The sequence below is a fragment of the Chinchilla lanigera genome, unplaced genomic scaffold (assembly GCF_000276665.1).
Source record: "Chinchilla lanigera isolate Chin_1 unplaced genomic scaffold, ChiLan1.0 scaffold00002, whole genome shotgun sequence".
Lineage (NCBI taxonomy): Eukaryota > Metazoa > Chordata > Mammalia > Rodentia > Chinchillidae > Chinchilla > Chinchilla lanigera.
In genome coordinates, this window is record NW_004955403.1 from 20359247 (window position 1) to 20378444 (window position 19198).

The 19198-nt window shown below is 34.1% G+C and overlaps 1 protein-coding gene across 2 annotated transcripts in view; it reads right to left on the bottom strand.

The window, feature by feature from the left end:
• Positions 1-277: 277 nt before the first annotated feature.
• Positions 278-19198, bottom strand: part of Mtx2 (metaxin 2) — a 52950-nt gene continuing 34029 nt past the window's right edge. The window contains exons 4-10 of one of the 2 annotated variants that reach the window (XM_005373410.2): positions 14981-15053; positions 10567-10643; positions 9042-9134; positions 8506-8544; positions 7994-8119; positions 6989-7065; positions 281-972 (exon numbers count right to left, since the gene is read on the bottom strand). In XM_005373410.2, coding sequence (XP_005373467.1) covers positions 801-972; positions 6989-7065; positions 7994-8119; positions 8506-8544; positions 9042-9134; positions 10567-10643; positions 14981-15053 — 657 coding nt within the window. In that variant the 3' untranslated portion in view covers positions 281-800. Of the gene's footprint in view, positions 973-6988; positions 7066-7993; positions 8120-8505; positions 8545-9041; positions 9135-10566; positions 10644-14980; positions 15054-19198 lie in introns of both variants that reach the window. The other variant, XM_013512767.1, reaches the window with a different exon arrangement.

The window sequence follows — 19198 nt, forward strand, 5'->3', positions numbered from 1 at the left end:
AACCAAAGCAAGAACATTCAAAGTGATTCAGGGTCTCAAGACAAAATAATACGAATCAACAGTGGTTGTTACATTACATATCGCTATCCTCAATTATATTGCTCAGATTACCAGATGTAAGAATGGAAGACTGCTCAAACCATTAAAGAGAATAAAAAAAAAAAATTCTTCGATAAACATTAGAGACAATAGAGTTTCACTAGACAAGATGGTAGGAGTTCACCATTGTAATTCCATTGCACATTGTTACCTTCAAATCAGTTGCTCAGACCACTAGACACAAGCATGCAAAATCGATCAGAACATAAAAAATTGTAAGCATTAACTGTTCATTTCAATACACCATCTGATATTTTCTAAGTGCACATTTGTTAAGAATGTTTATTCCCACGACCAGTTTTACAGTGTACCCAGCAAAGTAATCTTAGAGAATGTAATCCAGGTTACCTGCCTTAAAAAAGACACTGTTTATTCTATACATATAAAGCTCTGCCAGGAGCTTTCAGAAGTTCAAACGAAAGTAAATATAACAACCATGTAATTGCTCAAGCTTTATTTTTATATGCTTATAAGGAAACAAAAATTTCAAGATATCAAGTATATAATATATCAAATGAAATAATAATGTGTACACAAATAATAGTATAAAGAACATGAATAGAATACATTATATATTTAGTCTTGAGGTTTCAAAAAAAAACAGTGTTTTTGGTTTTAAATTCTGATACCAGTGTCTAACATTCAAGTAACATATATTTCAAGAGATTCTTTAAAAATAATAGCTAAATTAACATGTAACTCTAAGACAACCTGCTTTTACCACGATCTTCAAAATAATGCTGTTCAATTCTTCTACAGAAGGCAAGGAGGTTGCTGTAGTTTTTCACCTTCTCAGAAAGTTCATCATTGGTCAACTGTGTGGTGAGAATGGTGTACAGATGGCCAAATACCAGTGCATCAAGTTCAGTAGGCCTAAAACAAAAGTAAAAACAAGAGTAATGTGAGCGACTCTTAAACCTTTAGGGCAGAAAATATACTATTTTTAAAACATTTGTCAATTTAAAAGAAAAAAATCCCTAAAGAAATAAATCCTACCACAGCTTGATAATATTTACCCTATTTAAAACAGAATTTCTCTTATAAGACATGAAAAAAACTAAACTACGATTTGCTAGATTTGTGACTTTGTTTTATGGCATGCGGGACTGAGTTCAGAGCCTTCGCACTGAGCTACATCCCAGACTTCGTCTTATTCTGTATTGTAAGATACAGTCTCACTCAGCTGCCCAGGTTGGGCTTGCACTTTCAGTCTTCCACCTTAGCTTCCCATGCCAATGGAATTACAAGCAGTGATGCAGTATGATTACATACATGTATTTTTTAAAAATGTACAGGTATAACAGATTATATTCTATTTATTATTTTAGTCACACACACACAAAAAAATACAGTAGGTCTTTGTGTGCCTAAACCTGCCAGATGCTAGAGAAGATACTCTAAGACATGGACACATACAAAAAAAAACCCACAACACAATTTATTAAATATTTTAATAGAGAATTTAAAATGCTGTCAAAGCATTTTGACAGAAGGTTTCACTGTGGTACTGGGCCCCAAAAAGAAAATGACAGCCAATTACCCAATCATGTACCAACAACATGATATAACCATATCATTTTTAAAGCAACTTAGATTTTTGCAGGAGACAATCATAAAGGTGGCCTCGACATAATATTTTTCTAGGGCTTTTTTCTCTTTAATTATATATTACAACAAAATTTAATTTACCCCAGAACTGATGGCTGGGACCATCAGTGATCTATATTATACTAAAATAATTGCTAATGTAATATTACCAAAAGGAGAAAATACCATAATAATTATGAATTCATTATTACTATCAGTCCCATACGATAAATTTTTGAGAATACACGTACTAGTGCCCCTCAATACAAAAGTACGTTGCAGCGGCTGGGGATGTAGCTCAGTGGTAAAGCACTTGTCTGGCACAGCACAGGCCCTGTGTTTAGTACTAAATGAATAAAGAAACTAATTAATTAATATATTGCAGTCATTTGGCTTGGCAGAATAGATTCTGAGGTCAGCCATATATAAATCTGAATCCTAATTCTGCCATTTACTAGCTATGTGGCCTTGATCATTACTGATACATCATCTCACAGAGTTGCCTGGCTTTAAATACCATTCCCATCCCACTGATTGCCAAATATTTCTGTCTGGTCCTAGTCTCTCCCTTGAGCTCTGGATTCATACATTCAAATGCATACCTAACATCCCCATTTCAACATAAAACACACTTTAAAATTGCTTGTCCTCTTTTTTATACAAAATAAAAATGGCACCTCTAGACACCCAAGTCATCCATGCCAAAATCCAGGGGTTACCCCTGAGTCCTCTTACTTTCCACACCCATTAGAAGATTGGTGAAACACTACTTTCAGAATCTGTTCTCAATGTGGTCACTTACCTCCCCATCATTATGTCCTGGTCTAAGCTCCATTATCTCCACTGAGGCACCTCCTAATGTGACTTCCTACTCTATCATTCCCCGCATAGTAACCAAAAGGCCTTTTTTTTCAATGTCCCTATATCATACCACTACAACCATAAAATATCCCAATGGATTTCCATTCCAGGTTCACTCAAATGCCAAACTCTCTACCCCAAGCACACAAGATCTTGATAATGTGGCTCCTGCCTACCCCTTTAGTCTCATCTACCATTCTCAACACACACCCCAAACTGGCCAGGCTCTTTTCATTTGGACATAACAAACTCAAACCGATCTTAGGGCCCTGACATGAACTAATCCTCTTGCTAGAATACTCTTCAAGTGACTTTATATTACTGGCTCCTTCTTGTTTTTCAGAGTAACACTCAACTGTCACATTTTAAATCTTCTGACCATTCAAATTGTAGTGGACACACCGTCACTTACTACCATGTGATCCTACTTTAACTTTCCAGGTAGCATTTAGTAGTATCGAATATTTCCTTTTTATTATACATCTCCTTCACCAGAAAACAGTTCTGTGACAGAAAGGATCTTGTCTATTTCTTCCCTACTACACCCAGCACAATGCCTGGCACAAGGTAGGTTCTCAGTATGCAGCTCTCAGTATTGGACTGCATTCAGTAAGAAAATGAGCAGTTCTCATTCCACACTATAACTGGCTTACTTAAATGTTTCCCTCACTATACTCCAGGTCCTTTAAAAACACTGTATCTACCTTTATGTCCCCAGTTCTTAGCACAGGGTCTAAGGATCTGAAATAGCATCTTCTGAATAAAAGAACGAAATAGAAAAGAAAGCATCCTGCCTAGAGAGTATAGGATTTTTTATTTTTCAATAGTAATGATTGACATTCTTTCAAAGTGTTCCCTCTTTGATACATTTTTAAAATTCGCAAGTGTCCTTTCACTCAATAACACCACAATGTTTATCACAGATGAAGAATCAAACATAAACAGATCCCTGCAAAGTAGCAAGGATGTAGAAGGATAAACACACAGTTGAGGCACTCTGTAAAAAGTAATACGCACACTCACTCGTCCACATCTCTGAACACCTTCCTTAAAAGGTACAGTGTACCAAATCTTAGTCAGGTGTGGACGGTCACACCTGTAATGCCTCTCTGGGCGGCTGAGGCTAAGTGTATCTATTCTTACCAGTTGAGGACTTTTAATTCTTGTTCAGTGCCAATTACCCTTTGCTTCCCGTATCACAGGCTAAAACCCATGAGTAGATTCCAGATGCAGTTTCCAGCAGTGTATAGCAGGGCCCTCTTTATCCATCAGTCAAGGCTGTGACTGAATTCAAGTACAAATGGATGCGCAAATTGGCAGGTCAGAAGGCCCCATGAAGTGGTCAAAACGTTAACCAACGCGAACCTACACCCACATGACCCTGAAAGTGCTGAGTCAGATATGGATGCACGCATACAAAAACTGAGCAGATAGCAACTTTGCGCCAAATCACTTTAGCACGTCTATCAGAAAGTAGAGTACAACAGAGTCAATGTACACACATTTCTTAAAGCATATTTCTTGTAATCCTTATAAATTCTAGCAACTCCTTATATTAACTAACTGACAGAAATTACCAATCCCTACAATTCCTTCTTTTTCCAAATGTACACTTATGTTGGTTACACAACTGTGTGCTGTTGTTAAAACTCACAGAACTATACTCATAAAGTGCCAGTTTTTCTATGTGTAAGCTATACCTGAATAAACTTCAAAAAATTGACTTTTGAAATACCTGCAACTCATTTAAAACACAAGGAAAGAAAACCACACTTTAACCACTATTTCTACTGAATTGTTTAATCAAGCCAAGATATTCCTGTACTCCCATTTTAATTACCTTGCTATATTAAGCAAACAGAAAATGTAACTTTCCATTCCTATACTTACAAAGTAGTTGGTGGATTATAATTTGGATACAGATAGCAATTCTCCTCACAGCTCTAAGATATTTCAAATATATTGTCGCATTTATCTTTATAGAATTTTTATTAGAAAAATATTCCAGGATGATAAATATATTTTTTTAAGTCCTGAGAAATTTGTTGCTTTATCTTGCATTATCACTTTCCACATTTCTGCTGGTTATCTATTCTTTCATTTAAATACCAAAATAAAAACGGTACCGTAAAATGTGAATGTTTTCTGAATATTTTTCACTTTAAATTTTCCTGGCACTCATCTTTTTTGCTGTTTGTTCATTATTATTTCATATTTCTTTCTCTCTGATATCCTTTATAGCATTGTCTAGTTCAAAAACATTAATTTTGTCCAAGTTTTTCCTCTTTTTCTTTCCCATTATTAACTTGTCGTCTCTTTAACTGACTAGAAATGATCTACGTATCTATCCTCTCTGTATATACACATCACTGTTCTTTAAACTGTCATTTAAATTTGTTAATCAAGCCCCTTGTTTCTTTATCCTCTTTTCCTAATTACTATCTTTGCTCTAAAATTTCCCTTAACAATCCTTTTTCCATTTTCTCAACAAGTAAAGCCATTTGGTTTTGTTCATGATTCCTCTCTCAACATCCGCAATAAGTAAACTAGGACGAAAGTTGATTCTAACTTTAGAGGGTAAAAGGAGAACACATGGGGAAACTAAAAGAACTTGTCTGAGTTCAGTACATCTTAGAACCAAGAACAGAATGCAAGGCCTCCAACTTGGAGTCTAGTCTTTATACACTGATGGAGTCTAGCACTTTATAAAGTCCAGCGTCTTACAAAGAAGTGACTCCTACTACAAATAAAGGAATGAGAAAAATTTCGGCACAACAAAAGTAAAAATACATGTTGCTTTTTCCTAATTATCCTAGTAGTTTATCTGTGTTTTAATATTCATTAAATGAGTAAATTTTAAGAATTAAATATATTCTACTCTTCAATCTATAATTACAGAATAGGAAAAAATGTTTATTCCATTAAGTAAGGTAAAATTATCTTAAATATCTATATTTTAATATCAATTAAACAACTCTTCAAATGCAAGCCTTTGGTTTTCTTTGTTTTGTTTTGTTTTGTTTTTCTTCCGGTACCAGGAATTGAACTCACGACCTTGCACTTGCCAGGCAGGCGCTTTGCCGCTGAGCTAAATCCCCATCCCCAAGCCTTTGGTTTTATAACTGTCCTAAATTTGAACCTTTTATTGTAAGTCTTTTTTCCTGTGAAAGAAAAAAGTATCTTGTTATTTCCTCTGAACCTCCAGCCAATAATCTCTGGTTACTGGCCTTATGACAGTGAATCTACATGAGGAAAAGTATGTTATCTGCTCTTCTGGACTTACCCAAGGACAGAACACATAACAAAACTCACTCACCAGTAAGCCTTTTCAAACAATAAAACACATACCCACCTCTACACTTTTAACTCCTAAGAATATATCAGAAAGAAAAGGAACCACATGATGCCAACATTCGGCCACATTTCTTTGTGCTAGAGACTAGACAATGGAAATAGGAACACCACTGCAGGCGCTTAACATACTAGCATTTCCCGACTATGACTTTTCTGCTTTAGAGATCAGCAAGCCTTAAATTTTATCTTGATATCAATAATATATAATATGCATTACTTGCATGTTATTTATTACAAAATAATATAGTTTAAGTATTTCCAAGGTATTGTCACAGTCATTTTCACTACAATTAATATGTTCATCCAAAAATGTTTGACATGGCTATAGAAGATGAATGCCTATGAAGATTTAAAAACAACAAAATAAAGCCTTTTAAAAATTATAATCTAAAAACCAAGAAATATTTTATTAAAAAGCCGGTAAAAGTTAAACTTTCTAAACAAAGTACAATTAACATGCTATTTTAAGCCACCTTATACTGGATCACAGACTAGGTAAAATATTAAAATTGTAATATTTTTAATAAAGGAAAATTTATTCTTTATCTTGGGGATTTTTTCAAAATTGAAAACCACTATCAATGCAACATGTATTACTTAACTCATACATTTATACATACATTTAATCTATAGCCTCTATATTAATTTTTGGCTTTATAAATGTTTTCATAACTTTTTAAAGGTACACAGGTTTACAATAGTGCCTGTCCATCCAATATTCTTTATTGTTTAGTTTTATTGACTTTATCCAGGAATCATCTCATACAGACAATGGTTGTATTAGCAGCATCTTCACATTTTTGTAGTACCTTAAAAGTAAGATTTTGCAGTTCTATACATAGCACCATGAACTCTCTATTAGAACCTTTATTATATAATAATGACTGATTTATATAACTAACTTAAAGAAAATGTCTGAATGACAAGAATTGCACTTTATAAACCTTAGTTCTCAGAGCCTAGCACTGTGCTTGATATCCAGAACATGCTACGTAAATGTTTTCGGTATCAATTCCTTTATGATAAAGGAAATTCGAAATCTAGCAATATAGAAAAAAAACTGAAGAGTAATAACAAAATGTCTTACTGCTTATTGAAAAAGTACGGTTGTGTTCCCAGTCTTTGAGAAAGAGCTTGACAGCACTGGTCAACGTCTTCTAAGACCTAGGACAGGCAATGGACCCCCCCGCAAAAAATTTCAATTAGCTTAGGTTAACTTTTTATAATCTATATAAGTGAGATCATGCATCATATATAAAATATAGGAAGAAATCCTGAGGAGTAAATTTGTTTTAAATACTTTTAAATTTCTGATAAGGATTACTATCAAGAAAGGTTTTTTCCACTCAAAATTCTATTCCTTAAAATAAAGTTTTCCTGAACCCATATACTCAAATGATTTTACATACATAAAAAATATGCCTGCTGAACCTCCATGAGTGAGAGCATTTGAGCTGCTTCCCACTAGGCGAGATGGCTTCTATTTACACCATCCCTATCCACTTACTTAATCTTCCTTGTGCACACGTCAGTGAGACTGCTGCTCGGGTTAAGGGCAGCCTCGGCAAAGACACATTCATTAGTTTGACAATGCTCAAAATCATGACCTTGATGACATAAATGTATATATTTAAAATTTGCTATATTAGATATTGCTAAATGTAAGACCAAAGAAATGTAGATATATTAAGTAACATCATTAATAAGGTTTTTTTTAAACCCTGATGTTGCAGATCTACACTTATTGACATAAAAGATGCCCAGAATATATCGGTCAATGGGAAAATGTCAGGTTGTACAGTGGCAGGCATAATATGATCCCATTTAAGAGATATCTAGAAGAATGTTCACCAGATACTTAAAAGTGGCAATTCTGAGGTGGTGGGATTTCAGGAAAAAAAAACCTGGCTATATTATCCACACTATACAATGTTTGACAATAAGTATGTGTGACTTATACAAAATATAATAAACTACTTCATAAAAAAGGGTAGCAAATGCTTTGCTAGTTTTATGTTCCAATTATTTTTAAAGGAGTACCATTTTTAATGCATGAAAATTGAAGGCTTTGTTAATTTTGATCTGAACTGACCTGGTCCAGCGTCTTGTTTCCCCATCCAATAGCTTTCATCTTCCGTTTGACTTCCCACTGTTTCTGATAGGCCAAAATATGATTCAGAGGCCAAGGGTAAGGAGCGCCATACCTAGCATGAGTGATCTAAAGCAAAAAGATTTTGTGAGAACGGTGACCCTTCCCAAAAGCAATGCCTGGTGTTACAAACAGAATTCTAAAAGAAATATATCTTCAGAGAATATAGACAGAGGAATGTAAAAGGAAAATGCAGATTGCAATGTAAAGATTAGAATTTTAAACCATTCCCTGCACAAACATATAAACTTTTATGCACTTTACAACCAGTTATATCAAACAATGACACACAGCTTCCCTAAAATGTATGTGCAAGCAAAATTAAAGTAAGTGAAAAACTATATCACTAATGGTATAAACCACAATGTTTCATTTATGAGCAGGGACTTGCAATTCTGAGCAAAAGTGTTTTCTCATTAAATTTTAATTAAGATAAATGCTGCAGAGCCACTCACCTCCCCTACTGTAGCTTCATCACACCACTGAAGATATAACTGGGAACAAAAGAACAGTCACTGAAACTTTACAGTACCAAAGAGAAGAAGGGTAAAGTTATTTCTTGCCACAGTAATTTTTTATAAGCCAACTTTGTAAGTCACATACATGAGGGGCTTTTTTCTTAGCTAATGGTGCTATACAGGATTATTAAATTCAGTGGTACTACTTCCTATTTCTTATCTACACAATACATCTCTAAGTATTATCGAAGTTATTTTATAGACATGATTTAAGTAAATTTCAAAAGAACAAAATAAAACAATGAGCAGGCAATATCTCCTCTTACAAACAGAAAAACTAGAACTGAAAATACCAGATAACTTACTCCAAAATAATGAGCAAATTATGTGGGTAACCACCCCAGCCCTAGAATCACTAGATTATTTTCTCATTTCTCAACAACTTGAAAACAGCGCACATGAAAGGTTATCTCTTACAAGAGGATACAGGTTTTAAAAGACTGTATTTTATTTCAAAACTCTCCATATTATACCTCTGCAGTCAACAACATATTGTTGACTAGTTCCATGTAAGCTTTCATTTCTGCTTTTTGGACTTCATCCAACCCATCACTCAGACAATGGCCCTAAAGGGAATTTAAAAAAATTTAAAAGGGCACCATATTAAATATACAAAAACTTTCAGTTATCTAACAAGTAATATAATGTGCAAGTATCCAATGGATTAATTTCCAAAATGCCTCCTAAAACAAGTGTATATAAGAGCATACTTAATATTCTTTTACTGTCAAATATTTATAGTATTGTCTTTACAAATGTTATATTTCAATTATTTAACAAAAGCATAAAAGAGTGATCAGTATACTTTTTTTTTTAGAGGTAAAGCTTAATAGCAAAAGAAATGCTAGAATATTGACATGTTGCTTTTATAGTGGTCAAAGACAAAAAAATGTTAATAAAAGTATACAAGAAAAGACACTAATTTTAAAATTCTAATATATGATAGTAACGGCAGATACATAAAATGGTACAATCTTTAGTTCAATCAATGTTCTGCTGCAAAATTTTTAAAAGTAATATCCTACAAAACCAAAAAAAAAAAAAAAAAAAAAAAGAAAAAAAAAAAGGGGCTGGGGATTTAGTTGCGGGGCAGCTCTCCCTCCTTTCAAATGCAATGGTATGGATGTGGTTCCCGGGCCCCGGAAAAAAAAAAAAAAAAAAAAAAAAAAAAAAAAAAAGTAATATCCTACATTACAGTGCTGGTGAACCTTTGAGAGCTTTCAGTGATAACAATCAGCCTGCTGCAGGCACAGGCCATGGTTTGCCACCAGTGTCCTACAACATCCCAATACCACTCTTAGGAGTTTATCCTAATGAGAGGCAAAGGGGTATGTACAAGAAAGGTGAGTTAGGCACTCATGGTAGCAAAAACTTGGCCATAGCCTAAATGCTCATTAATAAAAACTTGAATAAATAAAATTACAATACATCTAATACAATAAGACATCACACAACACCTTGAGGAATGATGTACTATATATCTATATATACATGAAAAAAATTGTAAGCATATTAGTAATTTTAGAAGGTAGGTTGCAAAATAACACATAAAAGTATGACCTATGTTTTTCTATATACAAAAAGAAAAGTCTGGAAGAATATTCCCCAAAGTGTTAATGGAGGTTGCGTCCAGATACCTATTAAACCTAGACTAAATAAATGAAAACTAAAGTCATTCAAATCAATAAATACTTTCCCTTCTAAACATACCTGTATCTTCTGTTCAAAAGTCAACTAGATACTTTACAAGAACCTAAAAGTTTTCATTTATGACCAAAATTTCACATTAGTACAAGTTAGAAAATTATCTATCATTTCATAAAGATTAACTTCTTTTGCAGACAAATATCAACTTATACTTTAAATATTTTCTAGTAGTTTGTATCAGTATTTTAGAAAACCAGATTACAATCAATGTAAATGTTAAGACATGCTAAAGAATGGATGACTTATTTAAAAACAGCTGTAATCAAATACATTTAATATCTTTTTTATTACCTTGGCTTTAACGAATTGAACTATTGGACCAAGTTCTGATACTACTTGATTTCCCACATGAATAAAAGGTACTTTACCTGTTGAGGGGGGAAAAATGTGTGAAAATATTTTCAGCAAAATCAAGTTTGTGCTAATAGAAATTCACAAAAAATTCAGGCATGTTTTATTAACAGAAATTTTATAAAACTGTAACTTTTAAAAATTATATTGAGACATGTATGTTAAACTCTACAAACTTTTTTTGGCAGGGAGAGTTCTTTCTGAGACAGGTTTTGCAGTTCAGGCTGACATGAACTCTTTGTGTAGCCCAGGTTGGCCTTGAACTCACAACAATCCTCCTGCCTCAGCTTCCCAAGTGCTGGGATAACAAGCATGCACCACCATGCCCAGCCAAACTCTACCAACTTTTTAACAACACACTATAAACTTTTAAACACTGATTAGTAATCAATTTTAAAACAAAAGAAAAAGACTAGGTGGATTTAATTTCTAGAGTTTTCTAGATACGATATACCACAGTGTATTTTCTTTTCAGAGCTAACACTAAAAATCACTATATAGCCGTAAGAGTACTCATTACACAAAATATATGAACCAGGCCTGAATACTGTTCCATGACCACTGGTAAATTTCAAAGAAATTTAACTGGGCTTCCTCTTCAAAGTACAGTGCAATATATCAATGTATACTGTACGCTACATCTAAGAAGGCTTCTTTTCACATTTTCTAATTTTAAATCTTTGATATCCATTACAAACATAATGCACATAACTGTACATTAATATCTTTGATTCAACTTATCAAGAATTAACAAGAATAATCAATCTTTGAAGGTATGTTAGTTTGTGAGTTTTAAAATATATTCCCATCACATGAGAGAAAAAACAATAGTATGCATATAAAAACTAGCTGCTTTATATAAATGCCACATTTAAAAAATAGTATTTCATTTTAATAAACACTAATGAATTTACTAGAGATGAAGAGAACAATCTCAAAACAACAAGGTCTACTTAATTTTAATAAGTACTAATACTTGATGAACTTATCAGAGATGAAAAGAATAGTCTCAAAATAGCAAGAAAGTCTGTTCTACTGTGTGAGACCTGCTGTCAGACCTAGTTCAACCAGAGTTCAGGCTAACAGCAGGCTTCTTCCTGCTCTCTTTCAATAGATTCCCTCCTCTCTGACTCAGTCAGCCTGCGGGTAATGGATGAGGTGCACAGCACCAACAAAAGCTTCACCGCATCCACAGGAGAGCACGCATTACAAAGGACAGGCAGGCCTTCTGCACACAACTCAATGCATCTATTTAGGAGACACTGCTCTGTTACCAGTTGTGTATTCCTTCCTTCTGCTGTTTTATAAGTCTTACAAAAAAAGAGAAGAATTTTTTAACTGGGTAAGTACTGGTCCATATTGTTTCTTAAGTGGAATAAAATCTATCATCACTACCAGAACTAGCAAAGGTCATCTGAAATAAAGACAAAAAAACCCACAACGACAACAATCTTTAGTGCGTAGACTAAAGGGTATTTTGGGGTACGACATTTTTAAAGTAAAGTATATTTCTCCTTTTAATAACCAATTTTAAGTTCTTAGGGGAAAAGTCTTATTTCTTTAAAATATATTGAACATAGATTTTGAAGCAGGGGACCAATGTGGCTACTCAAAGATCACTTTACACATCTCTAATGATAAAGAGACACATACAAATCAAGGCAGAATATTAGAATGAGCAATGCTTTCTGTCACTACCATGACTTAAAATGGAGCTGGTGTTATATCCTTATTATCACACATATCAAGTAAAAGCACAGTAAGAGTTATTTATTCTCTGGTACCAACAAAAGGTCATAAAAAAAATACAGATGGCTTCATTTCTCATTTTAGGCAGAACCATCACTTTTAGAACTTTTATTTCTAAAGAAAGCAAGAACTTGTTGTAGTGTGAGTTTGTAGAATGTTAGAAAGAACTTTGGAGGTCCTCTAACCTGACCACTTCACGTTAGTCACTGAGCCTCAAGAAGACAAGCACAAATTTCTCAAGGAAATAATTAAGATGTGACAAAGTCACAGAAATAAAAATTCCTTAACTCCTAGTCAAGCAGTCTTCTGACTGTTCTATGTTCTTTGCTTTAACAAATTTATCACAAGTTCAAGCAAGCAATTAAAAAACCCATTCCCTTATCACACTAAATCAATGATCAAAGGGAATACTAATCTTAGATACGATGAAATGTAAATAACTTAAGATACAATGCCATTTTCTACTAAGGAGACTCCTCCTATGTGTAAAATGTACCTACACATCTGTTTCACATTTCACTAATATTTGTGTTCATCTATCATAGAAAATATAAAAAGTAGATACCCACCTAAATAATACTCAGTATAGTAACTTAAACAAGTAGATGAAATATACGACTTCTTATTTGCCAAAGATTTTAACTTTAGTATTAGGTTACTAACCTTTATGTATGTATACATAAACTCTTTTTGTATGACTATATGGAAGAAAAAAATGAACTGAAAACAATATATTTCATCAGAATTCAGTAAAGTTTATAAAACCCATGTATAAAATTATCACAAAAGAGAGCCAAGAATGGCTCCCAAGAATTTAAAATATATTTACATTTAAAAGTCTACAAAATTATTTTATAAAAATATTTTCTAGCTGGGTGTGGTGGCACACATCTGTAATCCCAGTACGCAGGAGGCTTAGGCAGGAGGATTACTGTGAGTTCGAAGCCAGCCTGAACTACCTAGTAAGAAACTGTCTCAAAAACAACAACAAAGAAATGTTTCCTAAATGTGTATCATAAGCCTAATGAATCTATACATAGCGAAGGGTATACAAGGTATTGTCATGCCTTTTCACAATCACTTTTAAGAATGGTTGAAAAAAATGCTTAACACAAGTCATTCCTAAGTTATCATCACATCATAATAAACAGCTTGTTAAACAACTTAAAAGCCAGTAAGACAAGATAACCAGTTATACTTGGTTTATTCATGAAGGAGTGATTCTGTACATTATTGCTTCCAGCAAAACCGTAATTTAAGCAGTACATACCAATTATATTTAACATTTATTCATCAACTATGTGGTGCTACATTTTTATATAGAAAATTATTTAAATCATATTTAAAATAGTACTTAAATCTACTAGCATATAATACAAAGATCATACTAACCATTAAAAAAATAGCAAAAAAAAATCTGTTATGACATTAGAAAAAAGTTAGAAATCAAAAACATCAATGATTACTAAGATCTTATGAAAAGATAATCACTTCTACCTGTATTATGGGAGATTATTTAAAGAAGTGCATTGGGTAATGAATGGATTTACTAATATTAAAATTTGTTTTCTGGGGCTGGGGATTTAGCTCAGCGGCAAAAGCGCCTGCCTGGCAAGCGCAAGGTCGTGAGTTTGGTTCCCGGTACCGGAGAAAAACCAAAAAAAAAAAAATTTGTTTTCTGAAGAGAAAAGTCCTATGTAAGAGTGGGGAAATACAGACATCATAGATTTCCTTAATATTTACTATTTAAAATAATTCTCATAATGTGCCAGTAACAATTTCTTACCAGACTTAAATGACTAAATATACCCAGCCATATAGGAATATATACAATGGCATATTATTCAGCCATGAAGAATGAAACTATTTCATTTGCAAGAAAATGGGTTGAACTAAAACCATTATTCTAAGTGAAATAATTCAGACTCATTTCAATAATCCATACTTCCTCTTATATGAGAAACTTGACTCACACATGAATTAATAAAATAAAGGAGCAATAACAAGAAACTAGAAGATACACTTGGAAATAAGAAAGGGACTCACGGGGGAAGAAAGAGAAAGAGCTTAAAGGGATTGAAAATGAGCAAGACAATTCGCCTGCCTGGCAAGCGCAAGGTCGTGAGTTTGGTTCCCGGTACCGCAGAAAAACCCAAAAAAAAAAAAAAAAAAAAGAATTATATGTGTGTATGTATATATGGTACTGTATATATGGTATACGTATATATGTGTATTGTATACATGGTATATGTGTATTTATATGGCACTGTATATATGGTATATATGTGTGTGTACTGTATATATGGTGTGTGTATAGATATGATACTGTACATATGGCACATGTATATATATGGTACTGTATATATGGTATATGTATATATAGGTGTGTACATATATATGTATAGATAGATAGATAAATGGTATATGTATATAACTGATACTGTTATATGTACCAGTTTCCCAGAACAGACATTATTCTGTAACATAAACAGGCACTAAAACAAAAGAATATTTTCCAAACGGTAAACAAAAATATCAAGCGTTTTTAACATCTAGTTACAAACTAGGCCATGACTATAATGTTAGCACTTTAGAATGTACTTACCAGATGGAGACATATATTCTGCATTTGCCCTACAAACCACTTTGATGGGCAGATTACACATCTGCAAAAAGGCCTATAAATAAAGATAAGTACAGTGAGCCCAATGACAGCACATGCCTATTCACAGAACTTTTTCTTCCTTTCCTAAATGTAATAGCTCATACAGTAATACGCTATTTTAAAAAACTGGACAATTTTTAAGTAAATAAACAAAACTATCATTTCACTACCAAAAAAACCAGTATGTCTTAGATATTAGTAAACAGGAAACTCAAAAGATTTAATATATACTTAAGGAAAGAGTGTTAAGTTATCCACTTATTTTACTATATTAGTTTATATCCGTAAGCAGTATTACACATTGCTTTGTCTTCAGTAGATAAAGCCTGATTTTTATAAAGTATTGACTGTTTAATTCCACTACTCTGCAGGCTCATTTATCTGCCCTTACAGGAAAACTCAAAATGCTACTTCTGCCACTTCAGCATTCTCTTAAAATTTACAAAGGACTTAAATTCTAACAAGGATATAAGTAAATATTATAGTAAATACAAACCAAAATGTTATTCAGTCATTTTAAAAGCTCGTGTTTTTAAAGAATTCTTATGATGAAGAAAAAATACACATATTAAGTGAAAAACTACAAAACTGCATTGCAGTATCATACTAATTCATTTTTAAATGTTTTAAGACACTAGTGAACTACCAAATCTATTTTTTATAATACTCAAAAGTTTAGTTGTTCTCTCTTCTATGACATTTTGGCTTTTCTCCACTCACAAAATTTACCCATGTTCTTTCTATAAAATTGTTTATTTAATTGGGAGATCATAAATTACAATGGTTCTAATTACTACAAGTTAGAAAACATTTTATCTATTTTGAAATTAGAGGAGCTATTAGAAATAGTCAAATGTAAGTAGAAATCAATAAATTAACAAGGCCAATATTCATCATATATTAAATTATGAACAGAACATCCTACTCCAGGACAACAGAGATTTCTCATGCTTGCTGTCATTACAGTTTCTTCCTTAGTTCTGCACTGCAAATCAGTCTTAAGACTATGTAGTAAGGGTATGCAGCAGTGAGTAACAGTACCTTGCACAAAGAACACCTTTACCAAGAGTATATCAATGTTCTTCTTCAAACCTGTATTCCCAAAACTCCAGTCTTCTAGGAATGCTTCCCTCTAAAAATAAATCCCACATGAGTCTCGTTCCTCTCTACTAAACACTGCTCAGCACCTTAGGCACGCATGTCTGATCTCAAGGGAGTGAAATCTGTTAGAAAGCCAAGGAGTACATTCTAATGTTTACTCCTTTCGCCTTCCCCACAATCTCCCTCATTTTTCCACAACTAATCTAAGACGGTCCAATGCTTACAATAAACATTCCATGCTGCGTCAAGCAAAGCTGCCAAAGGTTCAGTGTGAAGAAGCTGTTTGGAATCTCCCTACTCCCGTTTCCATTCTCCCCTTCCCCTAGAGTGGTGATTTGTATCTGTACCCATGGTGGCACAAAATTCAAAATGTTTCCTTGGCAACTAGGTGTGGTCAATGGCTCAAGTCTGGCCACTGTGACCGCTGAAGGGCCCTGCTGGCTAGAATGTGAAAAGAACGGCCAGGGTAAAGCAGCCAAACTGAACCGTGGAATACAGGCCGAGTGCTGTAGATGATGGCGCACCGACAGTGAAGGAGCCTCAGTTCTCAAAAGTCGCAGTCATCAGACCGGATGACCTCTGTTTACAGAAGCAATAGTCTCACCTCTTTACACCTATTGTTTTGGGCTTCTGTCACTGCCAAACCTAACCCTAACTTACTGACCCATAATTTCTGTTTCTAGGTTAAACACCACCTAACCCAACCAAAAGTTAATTCGTGGGCATCTCAGTGCAAACTAACAGGTCTCGAAATTCTACGGCCTGTGATTCTAGTCTATAAGCAACAGGTGAGCTTCTTCTCCTGGACTCATCACTGCAAGCAAGGACAGCGGTTCTCTCAGCATGTACCAAAATCATGTGGAAGGCATGCCAGGAAGGAAAGAATGAGAATATAAACAGCTCTTTCAAACAGGGAGGATCAGATGAAAAAGAAGCAAGAAAAGAAAGGAAGTAGAAGAGTCAAAGACCTCCTCTTACATGCATTACAGTGATGACAAAGGGTGTGGCTCTTCACGAAGAGGAAAAGTAACAGAGAATGGGCGAGGGTGTGGCTCGGTGGAAGAGTGCCTGCCCAGCATGGAGAGGCCCTGGGTACGAACCCAGTGCAAAAACAAAACCCGGATGGAGGTATGCAGAAATTACACGAAACAGGTCAATAACTGATAGACAAGAGCCACGAGAAGGCAAAGGGGGAACGAACAAGCGCACAAGCAGAGGGATAAGCTTTCATAAGCAAATGGGACACTTTTTCCATCATAATGACAGGGACCAGTGGTGACTGGCAGGTGATAAGAAAGGACAAGAAGGAAATGGGGGAAAAAATCATCTGCGAAGGATGAGAGACTAAGGATTGAGGCCTTCGCAACTACGGCTTCTCAAAGTCCTGTATAACGTTCAGTTGCTGGATAACATGCATGGGGTAACTCTACTAATCAATATTCCATAAAACTGTATTTCTCTAACAAAATGTTCAGCAGAATTATAATGCTCTGCAATCAAATTCATGCTCCTTGGTCCCAGGACTTTTTCACTTCTGTCTTTTAAAAAAAAAAGAACTGAATCATAACCAATTTAACAACATTTAATTTGCCACAGGCTTTAACTGATGGCATAATTCTGATTAGCCAAAGATTAATTTTATATACCATTCAGTAAAATTATTTTTCATCACTGGTTCAAAAGAAATTTTCTGAATTAATCTGCAGCTCACAAAAAAGTTTGATGTCACAAAACAGTATTTCCACAATTGTTTTGGGAAAATGCAAGTACCTGTGACTATCTTTATTTTTTTATTTTTTTGGTTTTTCTCCGGTACTGGGAACCGAACTCGCGACCTTGCGCTTGCCAGGCAGGCGCTTTGCCGCTGAGCTAAATCCCCAGCCCCTGACTATCTTTAATAATACAAAAATTTCAAAACAAAAGCAAGCTTTGACTGAAACAGTACTGCAGAACAGAAGAAAACCTCTGCACAGTTCCAAAGTAGTACTTTTACCTTTCACTTTCATTTCCACCCTTATCAGTATATAAAAAAAACTTCAAGTAACAGGCACGATACATCCACTTGAACACATTTTATTTTCAATTCTGAAATAGCAACCTGCACATTCTTATTTCATATAAATTCAAAGAAAATGTAGTTATAATAATAACCTGAGGATAATTCACCCCTTATTTTTCAGTTGGATACTTTATTCCAAACCAATTCAGGTGGATAACATAAAATAATTGAATCAAATACTGGCATATTGCCAAGCATGCACAAAGCCCTAGGTTTGATCCCAGCAAGGGAGGGTGCAGCAAAAAACAAAGCTTGGTGCATCTTATCAGAATGTTTTGTAACTATGTTCTCCAACACAGAAACCACTACTAGTCACACGTTGCTACTTAGATTCAATATAAATTTATGACAATTGAATATTATTTTAAATCCTGTTTCCCAGTCAAACCAGCCATATTTGAAGTGCTCAACAGGCATCTGTATCTAGTGGCTACAGTATTTATTCAAGAGCAAAGATACCAAATACATCCATCATCACACCATGATGTGCTGATGTCCACTGGATGACGGTTGGCTCGTGTTAGTCTATGGTAATGGTAATCTATGTAAAAGAGGCTGTGGCACAAGTGGCTGAAATCATTTGAAAGTGATTAGGCTAATATTATAATAACAACCTGCATAACAGTACAATGCACAAAATATGCAAGTAATCCATCAACTTTTGAGGATGATGACACACTACATACCATAATAGCTCTAATTTCAAAGAGAATTAATATAGAGTCACTCATTTGTTGAGCAACTCCAAATGCTAAAATGATCAGGCAAATTAACATGTAAAAGCTCAGAATGAAAGAACAGTCAATAAACATATTCATTCTTTGAATATAAATTTACTGAATACTGACACATAGTAGAGACTGTTCTGGACACATGCACACAGACAGCTAGTACCTGACCTTTAAGACCCTGAAATTTAATAAGCTTGATGTAATTTCAACATATTGAATAAATTAATTGAATTCCTAAATGTCAAAAAAAAAATTCACTGAAAGGGT